The sequence below is a fragment of the Eretmochelys imbricata genome, chromosome 8 (genome assembly GCF_965152235.1).
Source record: "Eretmochelys imbricata isolate rEreImb1 chromosome 8, rEreImb1.hap1, whole genome shotgun sequence".
Taxonomy (NCBI): Eukaryota; Metazoa; Chordata; order Testudines; family Cheloniidae; genus Eretmochelys; species Eretmochelys imbricata.
Window position 1 is genome coordinate 100465107 of NC_135579.1, and position 24426 is coordinate 100489532.

Consider the following 24426-nt stretch of genomic DNA (forward strand, 5'->3'; position numbering starts at 1 on the left):
CTTTGCACCAGCCAGCAGGACTTCCACCTAATTCTGTCTGACATGGGTATAAGCTGAAGACCATACTGATGGCTGTTTTGTGTGTTTGTACAGGTGCTCCTTGATGGGGTTTGATTTAAACCGACACTGGGTGGATCCGTCTCCCTGGGCTCATCCCACGCTGCATGGAGTAAAACAGCTCATCGTTCAGATGTACAACAATCCGGTGAGTGGGGACACTTACACTGGAAAAGCATCTTCCCCGAGGTAGAGCACTGCATTGCATTGCATAGGCAGAGCCTGCGGGCCGCTTCAGGCAGCTGACAATTCTGACCTGGACAGATCCTGTGGCAAACCTTTAAAAAGGGAACCAAGCAAACAACACCTCCGCTGCATGTCATCAGGGAACATTTGAAGTGTTGTTTCTCATTGGGAACATTCAAGTGGAGAGAGCAAGTTCAAATAAGTTCAGCACAGATTATACAGGGAATAGTGCTGAACGCAGGGCCCAAATTCAATTGAGCAGCTCTTGTGATGTCTTGAGCTGGATTCAAAACAGCAGGCCCCTGAAATTGAATTACCAAGTGGCACTGATGTTTAATCCAGAGGTCTGGTAGGCATTGCTATGTAGTGTATGGGCAGGAAGGAAATAATATTTGTAAGTATTCCATGAACACATGCGTAGGCTCGGTTAGAGAAGCCGAGATGTCTGTGAAGTGAAATCTCTGCTAATCAGAGGAGATGCATTGCAGGGAATGTGGGGAAGAGGAGGAGGAAGGCAGACAGTTATTGAATGTTTGACCTCAAAGTGGAGAAGGATTAATGAACACACAACCTGAGAAAAAGCGCTGAACAAAGATGGAGACGGGGTAGGAAAAAAAGAAATGATTCTAGGCACTCTCTGGGAAATATGAGGGGATTTTATACACATTGTTTGTTGTATGGAATTCCTGATATTAATTTGATAATTGTGCTTCCCATTTTGCCAATCAGGTGTGTTTCTTTCACATAAACTGTGGTTTTTCTTTTTCCTTTTGTGTGTGTGTATTTATATGTGTATATAATGGCATGGCTTGGCACCTCACAAGACAGAGGGACTACTACTCTTGGGTAGTCAGTCCTAGTTCTAGCTTTTCCCTCTAACCCCGTGGCTTGCCAGTACACCCCATGCCCAAAATAGCATATAACAACGTCAATATAGGAGTGGCTTCAGGATAAGCTAGGAAAGTAGCCACGCAGGGGGCCTCAGCTTGTGCAGAAGAGTGGTACTCTGGAGTGGAATTCCACTGTAGGAAGAACTTACTTAGATTGTGAGCTTTTTGAGGCAGGATCCACCTTTGAATTCTGTGTTTGTGCAGTCCCTAGCACAACGGGGTTCTAGCCTGTGATGGAGGCTCCTAGCTGCTGCGGCAGAACAATCAAAAAGAATAATAGTAAAAGGAAGAAGCTGGCCAGGCAGGGTCTATTCTCCCTCTCTTTTTCCACCCCAAAGAGCAATCAAACTCTCTTCCTACCTGATGCAGAGGGCTTGCAAGCTGCATCATTAGAGAAAGCTGTTTCTCCCAGGGGTAAAGAGGTCCTTGAATCTAACAGGGAAGCTGGGTGGAGAGAGCTCACCAGCTGGTGTCCGTATCGGTTGTGTTACTAGCTGAGGTCAGCAGCAGTAAAATGAAATTGCCTTTGGATAAAAATGTTTCCTTAGCTTGGGCCTCATCCTAAGGATTTCTGACGTCATTCAGGGCTGATAATGCTCAGCACCAGCAGTTCTCAGAGCCAGACTGTCTTCTTGCACTAAATGATACGCTATGGGACAACTCTTTTCCTGGGGGAGTGTTTTACTGCTAGTCCCTCTGAGCCAATTAATATTTGCATGAACTGACAATAAGCAAGCGGCTGGGAAGAAGGGAAGGAGGGAAGAGTTGCCAGTTGCTTCAGAGGGAGAAAATGAGATCACACGTGGGCCTTTCCGCTATAGCGTTGATGGATTTTAGTGGTACACATTCAGGCTGACACGCTGCCCCCTGCCCGGGGCAGACGACCAGCACAAAGTCTCTGAATCACTTAGTCTTAAGTATTGCCCAGGTGTAAATTTCACCCTCAGCTGCTTTGGTGAGGCGCACATGTTAAATGTCTGGCTACCCAGATGGATAGGAAGACAAAACAGTTCCATGTCTCTTTCCTATTCTTGTCAAATTGTAACTGATCTGGGAATTAACATGTAAGATAGTGTTAACCCTCCTGCTTCCTCTCCTTCTCAATACAACAAAACCAGAAGAAAATGAACTGAAATAAAATGCAAAATAAGGTTCACCCCACAAAAAATGCATTAGAAAACTACCCTAATCCCTCCCACTCTATACGCTCTCAAGCATAAAAATCTGCCACTTCCAAGATCCGTCATGGGGAACTGCCCATAAGAGATTGGATTGTTTAAAGCAAAGGAAGTCCAGCTTAATGTTGCTATCCTATAACAGCCTGGTACAGCCCCTTTAGATGTATTCATTTCCTTAAATCATTTAAGAAAAATTAGCTGCCATAACAACATAAAGCAGCTTTTAAAATATTGCAACTTAGGAGGATTTTTCTTCTTCTGCAGTCTGGAAGATAAGCTGTTTCCTTTGAAAAAGTTCACTCTGTATGTGGGGGCAAGTGACATGGGAATAAGGGAAGCAGTTTTAGCTCTCTCTCTAAGACTCACGTGTACGCATACAGACACCGTAGTTACGGTGGCTCTCCAGAGGAGAAGGGATCTAGGGTATGGGCTAGAAGTAGTCGGGCCTGAGGAGAAGTGTGAATTTGGACTTTATGGGGCGTGTGTTTGCAGTGCAGGTTGTGAAAGGCTCCCACTTATAGTTCTTTTCGGCTTGATAGATCTCACTTCCACACTCTGTCTAGCCAAGTTCTTAAACTGTGTCCATCTCTAGAGCTGGTGAGATTGGTGCAACCACTGCTGGAATACTGTGTCCAGTTCTGGCACCCACAATTGAAGAAGGATGATGATAACTGGAGAGGGTTCAGAGAAGAGCCCCAAGAATGATTAAAGGATCAGAAAACATTCCTTATGGTGATAGACACAAGGAGGTCGATCTATTTAGCTTAACAAAGAGAAGGTTAAGGGGTTACTTGGTTACAGTCTGTAGGTGCCTACATGGGGAACAGATATTTGATAATGGGCTCTTAAATCTAGTAGAGAAAGGTATAAGATGATCTAATGGCTAGATACGTTCAGACTGGAAATATGTAAATTTTTAACTGAGAGTAATTAACCATGGGAACAATATACCAAGGTTACTGGTGGATTCTCTATCACTAGCAATTTTTCAATCGAGATTGGGTGCTTTTCTAAAAAATTTGCTCTAGTGTCAGCTGACTCGGTCCAGCCACAAAGGTTTTATTGCAGTGGAGGCATCCCCAAATGGTCTCTCTTCTCCGTGCCCCTCCTCATTCCTCTTTTAGGGTATGACTACACTGCATCGTAAAGCTGGGTCCTTGGGACCCATTCTGGTGGAGTCAGTGTTTCTAAGCCCATTCTTGAGCATCCCCACTGCACTTTATACCTGGGTTTACAATTACTGGATCTGGGTCTCGCAACTGTGCTAACATGCCCACACTGCACTATTCAGACCTTCTGGCTTGGGTGTGCTGCTTGAATTGTATCTGCAATATAAAATGATACGGCTGTCACAGAGGGACTCAGGGTCCCCCAACCCCAGTTGGTGGGTTCTAAGACCCAGATCCTGAGTGCTTGCTGACCTGATTCATAAAGATTTGTGTGGACGACAGAGGGCTTTGGGCTCAAATCTGCGTCTGAGCCTGGGTTTTCAATGCAGTGTAGACATATTCTTATAGACCCTGTTCCTCAGTATTCTACTACCTTCCCCTTTGCAAGATCTTTTTTTTTTTGCTGCTCTAGCTATTTATGGCCCTTTTGGCCACTGACCAGTGTGATTGTTGCTTACCTTTCATGCTCTGACATCCCCTATCCTTCTGATAATGCTTTAGTGACCCACTAGATCTGCTTGGCTCAGTCGGGGGCAGTTTAATTGTCATTCAAACTCCCTTTCTCCCAGCCAGGCTTCAGGAGACAGCATCTAAAGGGGTTGCCATCAAGGGTGATAGGCCTAATGTTTTGCCCACCCTGAAAATGGAAGAATATTTTACAGTGGCCTCCTGATCCTGGAAAAATCTGCTGAAAAATCTGCTGTTCAAATTGTGAAAACAACTCTGTGGTGGCCCTATAAAAACAAACCCAGCCTTTCCTGTGCATCATGGACACATGCTCACCCCAGATCTCGCTGAAATTTTGAAGGGTGGAGCTGTATTTTCCAGTATCACCAGTTATAAAGGAAAAGGCTTATTTGGGGGGCAGGCAGTGTGGTCCAGTGGATAAACGGGTCACTTTACTAGGTGTCAGGTGATTTTTGTTTGAAACTTGCTTTCATATTCTGCAGTATAAAGATACCTGTAATGACAACATTGTTTTCATGATCTCCCACCATCACCCCACTCTGCAGTGCTATGTTCCTCACCAGACAACTCAATAAGAAAAACACAGCTCATCTCCCTGTTGCACACACTGTGTTGGAGTTTGACATAAATTTTCCTTTTGGCAGGTCAGCAAATTGTGTCAGTCTTATAGGCGCCACTTCCACTCATCTCCTGAAATGATGTTATTAGTATTATCATCAATGTGATACTGTACGGCCGACAAATAAAGTATAATAATAGACTTTGCAGGAATCTGGTGTCAAAATTGCACACTTAAGCTTCCTACACTATGAGCCTGCAAGGGGTATTATCTAATCTAACATTTGAATGTCTGAAAGCAATTGTTTTCTGCTCCATATTTCCACCACACACACGCTCTCAGATTTCCCAAACCCTTATGTATCATAGCAGCAAAGTGGAGAATATTTCAGAGCAGAGCTCAAAAACTAATTTGCACTCCTACTCAAACCATTTTGAATGTTAATAAATGAAACGGGGGAGGAGGGTGAGTGAAACTGTCCAGGATGAGCCCATCCATTTTGATTTGTTTTCAGCCCCACTGAGTAGCACAGGGAATGTGTACCCTGTTCGTAACTTTGTTCTGTTTGGGATTGTGCCTACAGATGAAGAGACATGGGAGCAATGTAAGCAGCAAAGTCACTTGGAGGGTTTTTTTAAGCAAAGGAGCTGTTTGTGCTGGAAGATAAATTAGAGCCATGCGGCCAAATGCTTGGCCCTGGTATGGCTGCATTGTGCTTGTTCAGTGTGTGACAAAGTTCCTGCTCTACCTTGGTGGGTCTTGCGCTTATTGGTGGATTTGCTCGCCTTGGAGCTTCACGGCAGCCCTTAGTTTGGCCGTTTTCATGAACCCACAGTCCAGGTCAACTCCTCCTGTGTCTGACCAGGAGTTGGGAGGTTTGGGGGGAACCCGGGCCTGCCTTCTACTCTGGGTTCCAGCCCAGGGTCCTGTGGAATGCAGCTGTCTAGAGTGACTCCTGGAACAGCTGTGCGACCGCTACAACTCCCTGGGCTACTTCCCCATGGCCTCCTCCCAACACCTTCTTTATCCTCACCATAGGACCTTCCTCCTGGTGTCTGATAATGCTTGTACTCCTCAGTCCTCCAACAGGTTCTCACTTTCAGTTCCTAGCGCCTCTTGCTGCCAGCTCCTTACACATGCACCACAAACTGAAGTGAGCTCCTTTTTAAACCCAGGTGCCCTGATTAGCCTGCCTTAATTGATTCTAGCAGCTTCTTGATTGGCTGCAGGTGTTCTAATCAGCCTGTCTGTCTTAATTGTCTCCAGAAGGTTCCTGATTGTTCTGGAACCTTCCCTTTTACCTTACCCAGGGAAAAGGGACCTACTTAACCTGGGGCTAATATATCTGCCTTCTGTTACTCTCCTGTAGCCAACTGGCCCGACCCTGTCACAAGTGGTACAAGGTATTAGCTTTGCTATAACACAGGCTTACCCAGCCAGTATGGGAAACACTGTAGCAATTCCGATAACACCAAGCACCTGGCTCTCTGGTGCAGTAGCTGGAAAAGAGGAGGTCTTGAGGATCACCTCAGCAGTCTGGCAGTATTCAGTGACTGTCATACATGCCACACATCTGTCTGAGGCACTACATGGCTATAGTGTCTGAGAAGCAATCCACACCCCATGAGAAAGGGAAGCACTGTTATGCTAATTTTACAGGTGGCAAATTAAGGCATAGAGAGACTAGTCCAAGGGCACATGAGAAGTTTGCAACAGAACAGGGAATCGAGCCTGGGTCCCTGATTCAGATGTTAGCACCTAAACCCCGGTATCCTTCCCTCAGGCTCCTTTTTATGCTGCCCATAGCTTAGACTTAGCTGAGCATCTGTTGGGTGGTAGGGTAACAACAGGCCTGAGGAGAAGGCTTTGGTAGTTCTGGCTGCTGTCAGCTAGGGATGCCGTGTTCCCCTTGTAAAGAAATAGTACGTTGGATTAACAGTAGAGCTGGTTAACATTTTTTGTCACAAAATGTTTTTCCAACCAAAATGAAGAAAAAGAAAAAAAGCCCTGCAGAAAACATTGTTCAAAATATTTTAGCTTTTGATTAAAAAATTGAAGATTTACCAAACAATGAACCAAAATTAGGCGTGTGTCTGGATGCAGGCAAGATGCTCCCCCCAGCAACACCTTAATATTCTACAAATACAGCATCAGTGTGTGGCTGGGACCAGCCCAACCCACAGCCCCCTCATGAATTCCCTGCCTGCAAAGAGTAGGCATAATTCTTGTGTGATAGGAGCTGTTGCTTTGTGGCCATTCATAAGTATGCATAGAAAAATGCAGACCGTGTCCATGGTCATGCTTCCTTGCTCCTCTCCATTATAGAAGTCACAGACGACCCTACAGATCAGGTTTTCCACAGCTTGTTACATACAGCCCACTTGCAGCCTGCACTCCTGTTGCTGCATTGTCCATTATTTGGCCCTGTATGTGCGGGGGCCAGTGCAGCCACCCTAGGGAAGGAAGAAAGCAGCTGATTAACAGTACGCAGAATAGCACAGGGAATGGTGATGCTTGTATCTGATTGAACATGCAGGGGGCATGTTTTAGGCAGTTAGAATATAGTTACTTGCATTGGAATTTGGCCAGGACACTGAGCAAATAAGACTCCTGCTCTTTTGAAAAGCGCCATCGATTTCCTTAATGACCACAAGTTGTCAGGACCTTAGTCTGTCTTCTCATTAGAAAACTCCCCTCTGAGCATTTTAATAAAACAAAACTTCTTCTTGAGTATTTTTGAAACCTGAAAATCTGAGCTTTTAAACTTCAAGGCCCCAGAAACGGCTTAACACCGAAGACCTGATAGGAATATTACTTTGACTTTGTGTGTGGCTACCCTGCAGTTTTGCATACGTTTTCTTGATATAGAGCCCAGTTTAAGCTGTTGAATGGGGTCTGTGTCTATAATGTTCCCTAAGAGCTATTATGTGAGAGAGATTGGTTATTTGAATCATTAATCAGTCTCTGGATGGCTGAAAGTTCATATATTTCATGGCTGTTTTTCATGAAAAATGTGACCTATTCATAGTGTGTTCTAACCCGCATTGGAACAAGACTTAATTTCACTTCTTGTTAAAGCTTTTCTGCCGACCGTCTTCCATTACACTAGTAAACGTTAGAAACCATATCAAAACCCAGAGGACCCCTATATGCAGAACTCCATTGCAAAGGATTCTCAGACAGGAAAACTGTATTAACTTTGTAACTCTTTCAAGCCAGAGTCAAGTTAGCATCATAGCTTGTATTTTTCCAGATGGTAGATTTCAGCAATTTCTTAGGATCTGCTTATTATATCCCTAAGATACTGCTAGTAAAATCACATTAAGGGAAACGTGTTAATTAGATGGAAGTTTAATTTTCTTATTGTTAGCAAATATATCTTAATATAGTGATTTTGCAACATAAAATTTAGCAATAGTTCTAATAATTTTATAGTAGTTTACTATATCTATTTCTATGGCTCCCATCAGACATCTTTTGCAAGAGTAGGGATACTTGCAGATTAATAGATTTCAAGACCAGAAGGGACCATTATGATCACCTAATTTGCCTTCCTACATAAAACAGGCCACTGAATTTCATCTAAAGTAGTTTGCCTGAGTGGGAATAGATCCCGTGCAGGCCTCACAAAAGAAAGTGCTCATTTCGAGCAACTGGACCACTGGGGAGAATGGCCGTTCAAGGACCATCAAAAGGCTGAGGTTCATAACAAATGAACACTCAGAAGCTTGGGTGCTTATCTAAACCATGTTCACAACCCCTTTCCTCTCCAAAATTGGGCTGGAAATGCCATGTGACTAGCCCTTTTAATTTTATTTTTTTATTTTTAAAAAGTTCATTTTAATATTTCAACTTTAGGAAACTGTTTGGTTGTGTTTGAATTTTGGTCAAAGGTTCATGTTGATTCTTTAATTGAAATGAACCATGTTACTTATACCTAATGTGAAATCTCAGAAACTTTGATCCTTGGTCATTTTTCAGAGCATCAGTCTCGAAGATGCAAAAATATCATATTATTAAGGCAGACTTATCTGCATGTGTATCCTTTGAAACAAACACAACAACATGCACCTTGAGACACTGAAGGAAGCCTTACTGCTTTAGGTCATTCTCTGCAACAAACTTTAGAGTCTGGCTAGGAATGTGAACTTGTTACTTTTTACCAGACTCTCCTGAGGAAATCAACTTGCCGTCCAATGTCCTCATAATTATTGCATAGCTTTACTAAAAGAGATCCTTTGGTGATGACTTTGCTAAATCCTCTAGATTCCTGTCTATAAAGCAATGTTTCCCAAAGTGCAGTATATGCCTCTCTGGAGGTTGTGAAGGACTAGCCAGGAGAGTGACCAGACCTTGCAGTTGTTCTTCAGAGTCTCAGCTTCCATTTTTTTAAAAGTAATTCCATAGGTGTTATGGTATGAAGAAAACCTTCAAAATGTGAAGCGAGCATAATCAATGCAGATATGTCTGCCTGAGTTTGCAGAGAGCCTGAACCAGTCACTCTGAGATGCAAACTGTCTCATTCATTTCTGTGAGTACTACCCAGATGCCAATGATGAAACTGAAAATGTCAACACTGTTAACCATTGCACTTCTCACCAAAGAAAGGAGAGGAAGGCTCATGTTATCAAGATTGACCCCAGCATTTCATAAAGTGTGTATGTGTGTTGGGGGGGGGGAACAGCACAAAAGACTAGCTGGGGCAGTGTGGATGATGGCTCCATTAAGATGTACACAACACAGGGAAGGTTTGCAGAGGTGGTGTGGGATGTCTGCTTAGAAAGTTGGGAAATGCTGCTGTAAAGGATCCATGATCTATAGCTTTCTGTCTCCACATGTACCCTGATTATTATTTTTCAGGGTGTGTGGGGGTTACTTTAGGGCTGTTTCAAGCTCCAAATTAACCCTGTAGCTGGGATACACAGAATCCTTAATTACAGAGCATTTACACAAGTAATAACTGCAGAAAAAATAACATTGCTAATTTTCAAGCTGATTGTGTTGCTTAATGTGGGCCCTATCTGCAGGTGTTTGTTGTGTATGCTCCTTTTCTGTACATAAGAATGCCTTACAAGTGAGGTTTATAAAATGATCTACTGTAGTGAAAATCATGACCTCATTCATTATTTTATATCCAGCTCCTTTAATTCTAAAAGATCCCAAAGGATTTAACATGTACAGGAATCAGTTTGCCCACCACAGAAATGCAGACACCTCTGGGGCGGACCTCATCAGCATTTGTCTTGAATTGGGAAATTCTTGGAGTTTTTCATCTTCCCAAAGTGGGGAATTCACTGCAGAATTAAATCTCTGCAGGAACAAAAATTCCTTTCCTGTGACTTGAAGAGTACAGAAGCATTATCTGCTGTATACCCTACTTAGTTGGCCAACCCACTTTTCTACACTTGGGCTTTCTGCTATTGCCATGGTTACATCATAAAACAGAGACCGCTTTTTATTCTGTTTATGTCCCTTTGATAATGGTTGTATTGATCTGGCCTTGCGTGAGCAGAACTTCTCAGTTTACCCAATGCCGTTAAGGGCACCAGATTTTTACTGCAGCCAGCGGACGTGTTCCATCATCTCTGAGCCCTTGCACGCGAAAGGGAAAAGCAGCAGGACTCCACATACTGGTGACCTGAGATAGTGGCATGTATCAGCAGCTGGCACATGAAAGACTCAACTGCCTCTAAAGTTAAACGGGGTATATGCATGTTTCTTTTCTGCCAGTTTGAATAAATTCTTCAATACGGAAAAGAGTGGGATTCTGGCCCCCTTTCAACTTCTTTCCACTCTCTGACAGTGGATAGGGTCTGGGATGGCCTCCTAGGGAATTCACTTAGTGCTGTGGCATTGGGGAGTGTGCTTTGAGGCCTGAGACTCCCAGACAGCGAGTCTGGGCACGGTATGTGAAGCTAGATCTCTTACAAGCAGAGTGATCACTGAACATTGCAGTGCTAGCCTAATGCTACGCTGCCCTACTGAACAGCCCCTGGTGTTCCCTGGAGATGATGGTGACAGGAAAGTGCTTTTCACTCTGACTATTCTGGGCTGAAGAGAGGATCATGGTCAACCAAGTAAGTCAGAGCAGTTCCCAGGGCACAAAGCCACATTTATCCCCTATCTCCTAGGCAGTGTCTCCTGAGAGATGCACACAAAATCTGTCCCTAGATCTCCAGACCACTGTTGTCTTTTTATTCTTAATCGTACAGTTTGGCAATAGATATCCATCCTTGGTCCCAAATAATACTTAAAAAAAAGAAGTATGTGCCTGTTTCCTGAATATGAAGCAGAGGGAAAGGGCAGCATTGAGGTGAGGCGGGGAGGGAGACTGGCAATTGTAATATTTAATTATTTTATTTTTCAAAGGATACAAAGGTGGAGAAGTGGAGATTATCTGATTTCAAGGGCAAACTTTTTTTTTCCTTAGAAACCAGAAGATCCTGATTGCTTGATCCAATCTCAGCCTGGTTTTAGTCTGTTCATTCTGAAGATCATTTTCCAAGTGGCATGGTTACTTTGTAACAAGATTAGAGGAAGAGGGAGAGAGGCTGTGAACTGCTCAGTTGCACTCCAAGGACTGTTGGAAAGTACGATTTGGAGTACATTGGCTACAGAGGGGTATGAAGAGACCCATCTAACCTCTTTCTAGTATTGCAAGGAGTTGAGATTGCTCACATGAGTGGATTAATGTTTATAAAACAAACATTTAACCATTATTAGCTATTTTAGTCAAACTGAAATATACCATGACTGTATAGTAACGTGGCAGGGGCTTTCTTAACAGAGGGTTTGCAAATGACATAGTTGATTTCTACTGTATTGCAATAGTCAAGGATTTATAATACAATAGTCATTGCGATTTTATATTATTAGAAAAATAAATTCCAGTGTAACATGCTGGTTCTGAAAAATAGAAACTCATCCAAGTGAGATATTTGTCTAGTATTGGCTGGGTTCGGAGAGCCCCAGAACTGCATGTTGAAGTCAATGGGAGCTGTAAATGGTGACTTCTGCTTCTTTAAGTGAGCTCCAAAATGAAGCCATTATGCCTAATATGAACTAAGTAATAAGCAAAGTTTCCATGTGTGTGTATGCAGACGTATGACGTATATTACGCATTGCTTCTCTAGCTTGTGCATTGGCCAGAGGTGTTTATCTTTTTCATTGTGGCAATCTGAAATAGGATCAGCTGGGTTTTGAAAACAGTTCTACCCTGGTTATGCTGAAGTCTTGGGAGACAGTTGAATGTCTCAGGGTTTGGATTGGAGCTGGGGAGCTATTAACAAGGCCAGTGCAAAGACTATGGTGTACTCTGGGCACCCAGGCCTGGAGTGCCTAGGAGAAAACGCCGTCTGGCTTTGCAGACTGGCTGACTTCAAAGGGTCTATGCTAACTGAAGCACAGCCCCTTAACACACTGCGCAGAGCCATCCTGCATGAACTGGGGGATGGGATGGATGATCTAGTAGGAATTTTCCCTTACCGTTGCCCTGTGTGTGATGTCAGCTGGCATTCTCCTTCAGGACATAGCATTAGTACTGAGAACATAATCAAACGTAAGTTAACTGGCTATGTTCTGTAGCTAACTTTGTTAATGTAATGCAATTGGTGTAAGCTACACCAGATTGTGTTGTTAGTTACATGCTCCGGACTGCATCTAGCATGGAATTGGTGAGGCAGTCCAAGGACACCACAGAAAGCTCACACCTCCCAAGAGTGCCTCTTATTCAGCTAGTGCTTCCTTCCACTTGTCCGAGTAGACATAGTGAAGGGCAGTGGGTGGATGGGGAAGTGCCCCCCCCTAAAGATCATAGACAGCAAGAGTCACAGCTGGACACATTTCCCTCAGGAGCTGTTAAATGCACAGGAAATGTACAGAGCTGATATCAGTTTATGTTGGGTTAAAATTCTCAAATCTGCCCAAAGTTAGGGCCCCTCAATACATAGATAAGCTTCCAAATAAAAGTGGTCTGAGCACCTGTCGTGCCAAATGAACTCTGCATCTCTGACAGCCAGCCCATTTGGATTGCCATTTTCATGTCGAAAATAAGATAAAATCAGTCGCTCCAGTGTGGAGTTATTTAAGCCTGGCTACAGCTTTCTCTTGGAATTTATTGCTTCCAGTGACAGTAAATTTAAGTTTATTTTAAATTGTTCCAATTCAGTGTATTACTTGTGAAGGTATCCGAGAGAGAGAAAGCTGAGGAGCTGAAGTCCTCTATCTACAGGACAAGGTTCAGCCCTAGGGTTGGGTTGGGTAGTTCACTTTCCAGCCCCAGAATTATTATTATTATTTACTTATTAGCTGTATCGTATTAGTGTCTAAGAGCTCTAGTCATGGACCCATTCTGCAAGACACTGTATAAACGCAGAACAAAAAGATGCCCATGACTCACAGAGCTTCCAATGTCCATCTCTTCTCTGAGACTGCCAACAAATCTGCCAATTATGGAGGGGGATTTCAGAGGTGAAGAACTGGGATGAGACCATTTAACACCATTCATAGACATCGCCATATAATGACTTTTACCAGCTTCTGACTGGGACTGCATTCAGCTCGCTAAACTAGAGGTGAAGTGATCAATAGTCCCTCGCCTAACCACTGAGTCATCCAGTTCCTATAAATTAGAATTAAAAAAAGATAAATCACTTGTCGGAGCAAAATTTTGGAGTGGGAATGGAGTTGAATAATAAATATGGACCAGAGTATTTTTGTAAGGAAAATTGAGACATGGGAGATTTTAAAAGCCATGGGGAGGTATTTTTAAAATCCTTCTTTCCCTACAATTTTCTTAGTCATCTGCTAACAGTCTTCCCTCAGAGAGGATTGAAACTTTAAGAGAAGCCTCACTGAAGTTTAGCTGGTAGTACAAAAGAATGGATTGTCAGTCAGACCAATGCAGACAGCAAGGCATATAAAGAATGAATGAATTTGCTTGGACTGTTGTAGGTGTTTTACAGTCAGTTTGAGTAACCTACTAGTGAGAGTCAGAACAGCTTTAATATGCAGGGGGAAATGCAGGGCAGGCATGGCATTAGTTTACAAAGTGATGCTCATGTTGGAGCCTCGGAATAGCATATGCAATGAAATGGATCGATGGATGGAATTTAATCCCAAAATAAATAATCCTGGGTTACTGCACTGACTATACTGTTCATGTCCATATTTAATTCAGTTGAGCCTCCCATTCTTGAATTTCCTGCAAGTTGCCACAAATTCCAGTCTGCCAAAGTGGAGTCTTGCAGGAAGGGAGCATCCGAACTGAATGGAAGTCTACCTGGCTGTAGAGGAACAAGGAGTTGCTCTTTTGACAATGCCAAAACAAATCAAGCAGTCATGAGACTGAAAACCACTTCTCACCATCTTTGATATCCAAATGGTGCATCACAAAGGATAACTAGCTACACATTCTTCCTCAAGGAGCATCCCTGTGGTTGTTCCACTTTAGGTATCTTGATGCCCTGCGCTTGTAATCGGAGATTTGTGGTAGCAGTGCCCGGGTTGGGCCACGCACGCATAGCCGTCTTGTGCCGCTCTGAGCGGTTACATAGTGGTGTGCAGCCAATCACCCCCCAGTTCCTTCTGTGGCTTGAGTTGGTGCAAGCAGCAGTGTCCTTTCTTACTTCAGAACAAATTTACAGTAGATAATTCATAGTGGTAGTGTTATCTTAGTTGTAATTAACTTCCCTATCCTCTTGCCCTACTCTAATTTCTTTAATTTCAACCAAAACAATTGTTTTCCTTCTACCTTCCCTCTCTACCCCGTCTCTCCGGCAGATGTACCGCCCTAGCTTCAGACAGGTTTACCCCTGTTTTTCTCTAAGAGACCGACTCTCTCACGCATGCCCGGCTTACCTGGCTTGAAATGTTGCCTGGCTTGCAGACTCTCCATACCAGTCTCTGACGGCTGTGTTCAGTGTGTCCACAGCCTCGGCGAGACACACGTTACTCAAAAGTGCCCATGCTGCAGAAAGCTGACAGCCAGGACAAGAAAAGTTAGGGATCTCCAACTGAAGTGACTCATGATGGAGAAATCCCTCAGGCCAGCCTCCGACCCTGAGTCTAGGTCACCCTCTGGCCAATGGTCGCCAGCGGCAGCCTCTGACAGGGGCTCTGCTCCAACAACGGCTGTCAAGGAGCCTACTCCTAGAAAGGCTACAAAAAAGTGGTTGCAGACATCCCCGCATTGAGACTCCCCTAAAAGAAAGCGATCTCCAAATGAAAAATCTGCCCCGGGGCAGACGGCACTGAGAGTGTTGGACCGTGAGGCGCTGGGAACATCCGGCACCAAGACTTCCCGAAGAGCTAAAGACCCTATGTGGGCAAGCTATAATGGAGGTTCACACACGAAAGTCAGGTTTCAGAGTAGCAGCCGTGTTAGTCTGTATCCGCAAAAAGAAAAGGAGGACTTGTGGCACCTTAGAGACTAACCAATTTATTTGAGCATAAGCTTTCATGAGCTACTGAATGCATCCGATGAAGTGAGCTGTAGCTCTCGAAAGCTTATGCTCAGATAAATTCGTTAGTCTCTAAGTTGCCACAAGTCCTCCTTTTCTTTTTACACACTAAACTGAAACCTTCCAACTCAGCACCCAAGGAGCTGAAGAAGATCTTGGCACCAAGCTCTACAATGGCGCCACCTACTGTACCTATGCCACACAGCTCTAAATCCTTGGCATCAACAGCTTCAACTCATGCTCCTGGGCCATCCACCATACCTGTCTCCAGCACCAAGCCTCACGGTGCCACAGCAGTTCATGAGGCATGCGGACCTGATGGTGACCTCAGTGCCTGTATCTCCTTGACTGGACGATGAGGGCACCCCATCGAGATCGGTACCAAGCCATCTGACTACTCCCTGAAGATCAGCCTTCGCTCCCCCATCTCCAGTGATGAGGAAGAATACGATGATGCAGTAATATATACTCATCACCCAAGCCAGGACCATCTCATCACCAACCACCTGCGGATATACGAGGATGGTATGGTCACCCATGGGCACTGCCCCCCAGACCATTCCCACCTAACTGGTCATACTGGGATCCATGGGCAATGTATAGGGCCCATAACTGCCGGCCCCTTAGCCCACCTATGTCCAGAACACTCCAGGCCCCTTCACCAACTCTCCCAGCATCCTCAGAAACACAAGAGGAGGACACTGAGGAACCTCAGGACACAGCCGAATATGACGCTTCGCCGCCTACTCACCTCTCATCTTCATCACCAGAAGAAACCATAATGCCACCACCCCCTATTACGGGGGGTTGATTTCAAATCCTTTCAGGACCTCCTCGAAAGGGTGGCTGAATCCCTAGATATTTCGTTGGTGCAACTACCAGAAGCCCAACATAAGCTCATGGACATACTCCAGGCATCCCCAGCGGCAAAGATAGCCCTGCCAATTAATGATGTTATCATGGAGCCTGCAAAAATCATCTGGTAGTCTCCAGCTACCACACCACCCTCGTGTAAGAGGTCTGACAAAAAATATTATGGGCCAGCAAAAGGAGGGTCTTTGAGATAGTTATCCCTATGGGTGCTCCACTACTCTCCCTCCTCCCTTCTACTTTGAAGTTTCAGGTTGATTCTCTGAGGTAGAGAAGGAACGGGGGGGATGGCTGGCTGCCCATCACTATGTATCCACTCAGAGTGGCGCGAGGCAGCTACGGAGTGTATGCGGCCCAACCAAGCACTGCTACCATAAATCTCTAATTACAAGCGCAGGGCGTCAAGACACCTAAAGTGGAGCACTCACAGGGACAACCATCTCAAAGAACCTCAGTTACTGCATGAGGTGAGTAACCTTCTTGTCTGCTGTAGGTGCTGCATTGTGCCAAGGGGCCTTTCAGGTGTCCAATTGACTGGCAGCAACCACTTTGCCACTCTTGAAGGAAAAGTAGAGTTCTGTGCAAGGGATAGATAAGAGTGCTTAGGAAGAAATGGCATTTATTCTGAATAAAGTTGCATCTGCAGCCTCCCTACTGGGACATAATCCTCTCAGTACCAGGGTTATTTCAATCAACCTTAAAAGACTCCCTGTAAATCTGGCTCCCATTCAAGCTCATTCACCAACTGTAACTGCCCAGGCTGATGAAACTAAATGCAGCCAAGTGCAGAAGCTCATTGCTACTGCATGGAAACAAGGTGTAGTGCTGATTTCTGTGTTAAACTGCACCAAAGGAACCAAAGGAGAATAAAAAAGGATGAGCCTGATTTTGAAAAATGGTCCGGCACAAAAATATGCATGCATCTGTGCGTGAAGTTACCCCCCAGCCGACTGTCCTTTCCCCCTCAATTGGCTGGTCCATGAAGAGGATGACAACTTGCCACTGCTCCCAACTAATCAAAGCAGTGCTTTAATTCACGCCGGGGAGGTCTGTACTGTGCTGGTGAAGGTCCTGAGTTCAGACCTGGTTGATGATCTGTTTGGGTGAGGAGGTGATAACTGATGCTCACCTTGTTTTCTTAAGCACAGTTGTGATGTACACCTGACCTTTGGGAAAATCCGGTCCTAAATGTCCTCAGCCTCTCTCCCCTGTTCCCAAACTATCAGCCCTCCAAACAACTGCTATTTGTTCCCTCCAACAGATCTTGCACCCTCTTGTGTCTCTTCCTGAATCCCTCTTCTTGACTCTATAGTTTCTTCTAGGTAACATTTCTCACCTTCATTGCTGCCTCTCTTTACCTGCTTGACGTCATCTGCTCCCAGTCCCCTCCATCCCAGCTGTTCCGCGCCATTCTCCTGCCCAAAACTACTCACGTGCACTTCCAGCTGGCTCCTCGCCCAACTGCTAGTTCCCATTCCAACAGCTGATGTTGTTAATCAGCAAGGGGGTGGGGGGCAGCTCCTGTGAGTAGACCATGTCCGGGGGTTGTGGAGTCTTCAGCAGTGGAGAGGCAGGGCACTTAGGGGAGACAGCCGTGCAGAGATCAGGGAGTTTTTGTTACCAGAGGGACAGGGCAGGATTCTCTTTAGCAAAACCTCTGATTTACCCCAAATCCCAGCTCCCAGCAATCTTCCCCAGTTCCCAGACTAGTGCCTCCTACCTGATCTGCCCGCGGGACACTAATGTCAGTTAAGTTATAGGCTCCCTCACTGGGAATGTAAGGATTAAGAGTCTCTCTTCTTCTGTCTGCTCTCAGAAGCATTCTCTGCAACATAGGGAAGTTGATCCATTTTCCTCAAGGTGGTTCCTAGCTTTATAAATGACTTTTCACGGATACGATAAATATTGCATTGCGTGCCAGGAACTGGCCTCAGCCGCAGAAATTGAATGAGCAGATGCCTAATTAGTCCATTATTTACCATGGTTAAGATAGCTGAATTGTGATGAAAGTGACTCTACTTTAATCACTAATTCATGACACAGACGCTTATATCATATATTAGGCTGTTTATATCATATATTAGGCTCCCATCCCCTATTGTAAATGGCCTGGCAACTGCTCAGTTTCTGAGTGCTCTTTTAGATAAAGCACTGTTTGTTTGTTTATGGCTATTTTTAAAAAAAAAAAAAGGCAGCCTGGAAATTAGTTCCTTCTCCTTGATGATGTTCTACACAAAGAGAAGACGCTGAGCTGCATGAGGTTACTGTATGTTGTCACCGTGTCTCAGGCAGTTGTGGCATTCTGCTAGCTAGCAGCAGCAGTGGGCGAATCCTACAAGGCTTGGAGGGGTCCCTTTGGCTCCTGGTCTGTGTTTCCTGAGTCTAGAAAACTGGGCTGGAGATCTCATGAGAACAGGCTGTCTCACGAGAGCCCCATGTTTTCTGTTTCTGGCTGGGCCGGGAAATTCTGCTGAACTAGCTTTGGCTGTGAATGCAGCAGCGCAGTTATAAATAGAAGGCATTGTGCGAGACGGGGTGGCAGGACTCTCCGGTTTTACTGCTGGCTCTGCCAGTGGCTTGCTGTGCGTCTCTTTAGGCAGGCCATTTCAATTCACTCTTTACGTGTCTGTAAATTGGCTTTAAGATCCTTACAGGCTGGGCAGAGCTGACTGGAGCATTTTGGGTGCAAAGTTCCCCACACACCAGAAACTCCCAGTTCCCTCCTTCTGCTCTTCACCCCCACCCTATGCTATCAGGGCACGCCCCAAAGAGAAATACCCTGCAGCTATCCAGGCAGTAGGCCTGGGTGGGGGAGGTTTACAGCAGGAGATCGTTTTCCCTTGCCCCACTCCTGGGGGCAGGAGTAATCAGCCCCCAATAGTTCATCTTCTCTCTGTTGCCCACGCATTTCTTTTTCATGCGGGGGTGGGCAGTCAGGGGGTGGGTAGTAGGAACAGATGCTCCTTACTGCCGGACCTAGTGGGAATGGAATTTAACAGGGAGTGCTGGGTCTTCCTCTCCCAGCCACTCCAAGGGCATGTCTTGCAGCTCCAATCCTGGACCGCAGTGAGCATGGGAGAAGCTAGCACAATGGCAGTACGGGGGATGGCTAAGAGGAAGCTGCAAGAGCAGCTTCTAGTGTGTGGAGGGCTAAACTCCCGAGCAATTTTCCTACCTGACTGTACCCTGTGACTTACTTCTCCCCATAGGCCAGGAACAAAGGATTTAATTTGAGGGCCGGCCCGGGCACTGAGCATCATGGATAGCAAGGAAAGCACAACCTTTTACCGCAGTGAGCTTCTTTAATACTGAAAGGGGATCATTAATTATTGGCATGGTTAGGTTTCAGAGTTATGACATTTTTTGATGGTGACTGGTGAGGCCTAGAGCCTTTTCTTAGACGCCATTGCTCTCCATCTTTAGCCTCAAGAACACTGCAATGGATTCATGCTTGGAAGGGTTTATTTGCGGTCGAAAAGCTTTTTATTATAAATTATTTAATTTCTGCAGAAGACAGTACAGGGATAATAATATGGGCTGTCTAGAAGGTAACAAGAGAATCCCCCTCCTTAATAATAATAGAGTACCCCACTTGATATCCTTCTAGATTCTCTTGGAATGAATTTCAATTGAAATGAACCACGTGTTGGTAGGAAAACAGGCCATATCTGAAGAGGCCTTGTGTGTTCTTAGCTTCCATCTGTTCATTCACACCTTCGCATCCACAATGCTCATTCCTCACTCCTGGCATACTGCATCCGTCTGTATGTCTGATATTCACTGGGAAGTTAAGTGATGAGCCAGAAACAACCAGAGGCAAACCTACAAGGAAGAAAGCCAAGTAAACATCAGTTGCATTTTAAATCTGAATGATTGTTGAGCCTGGTGCTGTTGGGAAGAGAGAAGGAGTTAAGGATTGCTCTCTGTCTTGTGTGATAAATGGCACGTTCTATGTAACACCAATGAAAGATGCTGAATGAAAGGTTAAGGGAATTCCCAGCACAGGGTCTAACCTTTATTTTACTCACTGTTGTACTGTGGGTTTGGAATAAATTCACCGAGTTCTAAGGAATTTACCACCAGAGGTTTTCTCTTTTTGTTGTGTTCTTAAATGAGCTCTTTCACTTTAAATCCTCCCCCCTACCTGTGCTTAGTTAAGAGGGGGGAAAACAATTTTTAAATATTTAGAAGATTTCAGAGACCAAACAGAGAAGAGATGTTTTCTTTTTGGAGCTTTGAGATTAGTCACGCTGCTGTCTGTTTTGGAAGAATGCCGATATCATAATAGAGAGACCAATCTTGTGGTGTTAATGCATATGGACTGATATCGCCTTCTCTGTATTGCAGAAACCCTTCCAACTGTAATAAATTGGAAGCCCTTTAGTCTAAGAAGAGCGATTATCAGAATCCAACATATTTCTCCCCCTCCCTGTCACCTAACTTTGTACTCGCTCCTCGCTTTTTGTCTTGCATAAGCACCAAAGAGAGAGGGATTATTTAGGGTCGGCCAAGGGTTTATAATTAGCAAGGAAGAATTGAATAGGAAAACTTCCCTAGCAGTGAGATCTATTAGACTGGAATATTCTCCCAAGCAAAAAATAGAATCCCTTGACTCTTAAATTATTTAAAACTAGACTAGCCACTGGTTTTCAACCTTTTCCATACCAGGAGCCCCTTCCCAGCGATCTAGACTGAGCCCCAAGATTTAGAACCATGGCCATGATGAATCACTTGAGAATATACTAGTGGTACTGGCCTTCGAGTATAATAAAGATGACCTAATAAAACCCAGCATTGTGCCTTGCTATAACGTATTCCATCCAAGGATCTCAAAAGCTTTAGAGACCCTAATGAATTGATCCTCTCAGGCCACTGTGAGATGGGGAAGTGTTATCCCCAGGTTGCCGCAGGGGGATATGGAGCCACAGATGGGGTAAGCCACTATGTCAAGGCCTCAGATTTAAAGTGGCAGTTCTGCAGCTGGCAATAACGAAGTCAAAGAGTGTATTGAAAAGCAGCATTGAGCTGATAAATGTATTTAGCCAGTAAAAATCCTTGTAATTGTGCAGACTGAGACCAGGATAATCAGTTTTCATGCCATCAAGCGACAGCAGCAGGTTTCAGAAATCAGTCCTCCCCACCACCGTGCCTGCTGCATTACACAGCTGTCTGAGTGCATTATGGGAGTTTTCTTAACTTTTCCCATAGCATCAAGCGTCAGCCACTGTCACGTGAGCTCCTTTTAAAGGTTGCTGAGAAGGTCAAATACTTAGCAATCTTTTTGAGGTTGAAAGAAACGGATATTTAAATGGACTATACTTTTGAAAACTATGAAGTTTTATTGCAATAGCTCATTTTTTTACAAAGAACTTGGTGCTGGTGAAAGAGGGTTGAAATCTTCTTTTGATGCACAGAACAGGTACTGAGTAGGCAAAGCACTTCAAATATTCCCTGCCTTGCCAATATGCCTCACTTGACTGAAAGCGTTCATCTAGAACATTAAAAGGGGATTTCATAATTCCTCTGGCCTTTTCAGTTGAGACTTTCAACACCCGGGAGAAGAGGGTGGTGTTTTAGTGATATAGATACTTGTCCTCCATATTAAAACCACAACTCATTTCACACAGAGACCCAGCTTTATATGATGACAACTTCCAGTCACTACAGATCTGGGCTGGCTTTGAACCTGCAATCTACAAGTGGAAAACTCTGTAGCCTGTTTCAAGTCCTCTTAGCTGTCTACTGCCCCGGAAAGCTGTATTTAAAGTCAAATAATACTATGATAGCTTTATAAAACCTGCTTTGCTCCTAAGACTTACCAGCCTGTCCTCCACAAGTCTGGCACTCGCTCACATAGGCATTTTAAGTCTTTGTGGAAATAAGAAGAAAAAAATCCATGTTCTAATTTGTATGGTTCCCCCTTTTGTATGGCATTTAATCTTTTCCACATAAGGAGGGGGATAATTTTGTGTTTCTTTTAGAAAAACTGTGAGGTATTGAGAGACTACAAAAGAGAGGACCCTGTAACATCTGATGTACCCTGTGATGGATGACAAAGGTCACAATGGATTATAATCCCTTGGCTGGATTCACTGTTTTGGTTTCTGTAGCCCGAACTGTCAGAAACCAGGCTTCAGACACCCAGAGGTAGAAAATGCCAAGAGTACCTGGAAGGGCAGGTCAACTCAGAGATGCAGAGCCACTTACAAGCTATTATTTCCAGTTGAACCTATTTTAATCCAGTGATGATAATGATTTTGTTCTATCATGGTTTAAAGGACAAGATTTTGAAACTGAATGTTAATTCACAACAATGCTATTGTACCATCTTGCAGACTAGCTCCTCAGCCTTTTGGAGGAAACCCATACATGATTCGACCCATCTACAGAAGCATGGACGTCCACGTAATTTATTGTGTGCATTGCAGAGCATTCCCATGCCTCCTTTTAATTACATGGGCATTGCTTGTGTTCCAAAGCTCCAATTCAGGAAAGCATCCCTCATCATCCTTTCCTGAATTGGGGCCTAAACCTAATTGTGTAATATAAAATACTGTGGTTTTCTTCTCTTTATTTCTGGAGACGTTTTCTAACAGTCAAAATAGATTTTCAATCTGAACGCTGCCTTAGAGCTGTCTTAGAGATACAGTATGTTCAGTCACATTCCATCTAATAAAAAAATGAGGAGTCCTTGTGGCACCTTAGAGACTAACACATTTATTTGGGCATAAGCTTTCGTGGGCCAAACCCCACTTCATCGGATGCATGCAGTGGACAATACAGTAGGAAGATATATGCAGAGAACATGAAAAAATGGGTGTTGCCATACCAACTGTAACGAGACCAATTAATTAAGGTGCGCTATTATTAATTGGTCTCATTACAGTTGCTATGGCAACACCCATTTTTTCATGTTCTCTGCGTATACATCTCTTCCCACTGTATTGTCCACTGCATGCATCCGATGAAGTGGGGTTTGGCCCACGAAAGCTTATGCCCAAATAAATGTGTTAGTCTCTAAGGTGCCACAAGGACTCCTCGGTTTTTTGCTGATACAGACTAACACGGCTACCCCTCTGAAACCTGATTCCATCTAATAGATGTCATTCCCAGAAAATGCTTAGTGGGTCCAATTCTGAGAAAGCTGAACAGCAAATAGAATAGGGAGAAATAAAATGAGGAAAAAATAAAATCAGTGGAACCATACCTTCTGGATATATCAGTTCCTGAAAAGAATTAACTTTGACCAGTTAATCAGTACTAATATTTATTACTCAAAGTCTTATCCCTTTTGATTTGACAGGCCTGTTTTGGCTAATTTGTTAAAGATGACAAAAAGGCTTATATTCCCCTAGTTCATTCTGACCTTTCTTGCTATTAGAAAATTAATTTCAGAACTGAAACAAATGTATTAGTGTTGTCATGTAGGCAAGGTATTCATCCTTTCTTCAAGCTGTTTCTTCATATTAATCCATCATACTGTAACATGATCGCTTTTTGACACACAACATCTTACCAAGATACCTTCCACAGTCACACTGACTCTTATTAAATACTGCGCATAAATTCCAAGCACTAGAAGTTTTTGATAGAGAGGGATGAATGGCAAAAAGCACAGATACAACAATCTTTTTTTCTTTTGACAAAGTTTTATCCACTCTGGACATGGATTTTAGAGAAAAACAAGCAAATGCTCAGGTTTTCCCTTGATAATGTTTTACACTCTGACTGACAAACCACTGGTCAATAAATACATCCAGTCAGTAACTTTCTTACCCGTGATTTTCATTCATTCTTTCAGGTTTGCTTAGTTGAAACAAATTTGGATCCAGAGAGCTTTCAAAGCTCAGAGGTTGTATTTTCTTGTTATTGTGGAAAGCTGCCCGCCCCAGTTTCATTATAACTGCTCACTGCAATTTGCCCATAAATTGCCCATAACTCCCAGTAATTTGCTTATAGATTCTTTACCAAATAAAAGACATGGACAATATTTTCACATCATAGTACATCCATTTCAGTAATATATAATAGCAAATATGTGAGATAGTGGACCAAATTTACCAATATGTTCTAGCTGATTGACAGTACTCCAGCAACACAGAGCGGCCATAAGCCAGTTAAACATCAATGGAGAGGCACAAAACAGTTCAGAGAACCCGTGAATCCTGCCCATTGTTGGAAATGAGGAGTAAACCTTGGAAGGGTTAGCGGTTCAGGTGGGATAAGCATCCAAATGTTTGGATGTTTATCACAAGCTTACTCAGATGATTTGCTTTTCTTGTAGTTGGTCTGCAAAACTGGGAGAGATAGCTCAGGAGAACACAACTTTCTAAAGCATGGTTCTCAACCGGGAGTGTCATGAACAGAGGTCGTCCTGCCCTTCTCGTATGGGTAAATGGGAAGAGAGTCCCAGCTCAATGAGAGGGAAGCTCCGGCACGATCCTCGTATGAAAAAGGTTGAGAATCCTTGCTCTACTGGTTCCATTGTTTCGTGTTTCAGTCCACAATGCTCAGCACCTGGCAGGATGAAGCCTGAAAAGGGGTATGTATTACTAGGTGACTGAGTTGTTGTTGCTTATCAGCCTTTTT

General features: G+C 44.0%; 1 protein-coding gene across 1 annotated transcript in view; it reads left to right on the plus strand.

Moving 5' to 3' along the window:
- The window catches only part of AGBL4 (AGBL carboxypeptidase 4), a 1373421-nt gene that overhangs the window by 1188237 nt on the left and 160758 nt on the right, over positions 1-24426 (plus strand). Inside the window, exon 9 of the mRNA XM_077825380.1 lies at positions 94-205. Within this exon, the coding sequence (XP_077681506.1) occupies positions 94-205 (112 nt within the window). The remainder of the gene's footprint in view (positions 1-93; positions 206-24426) is intronic.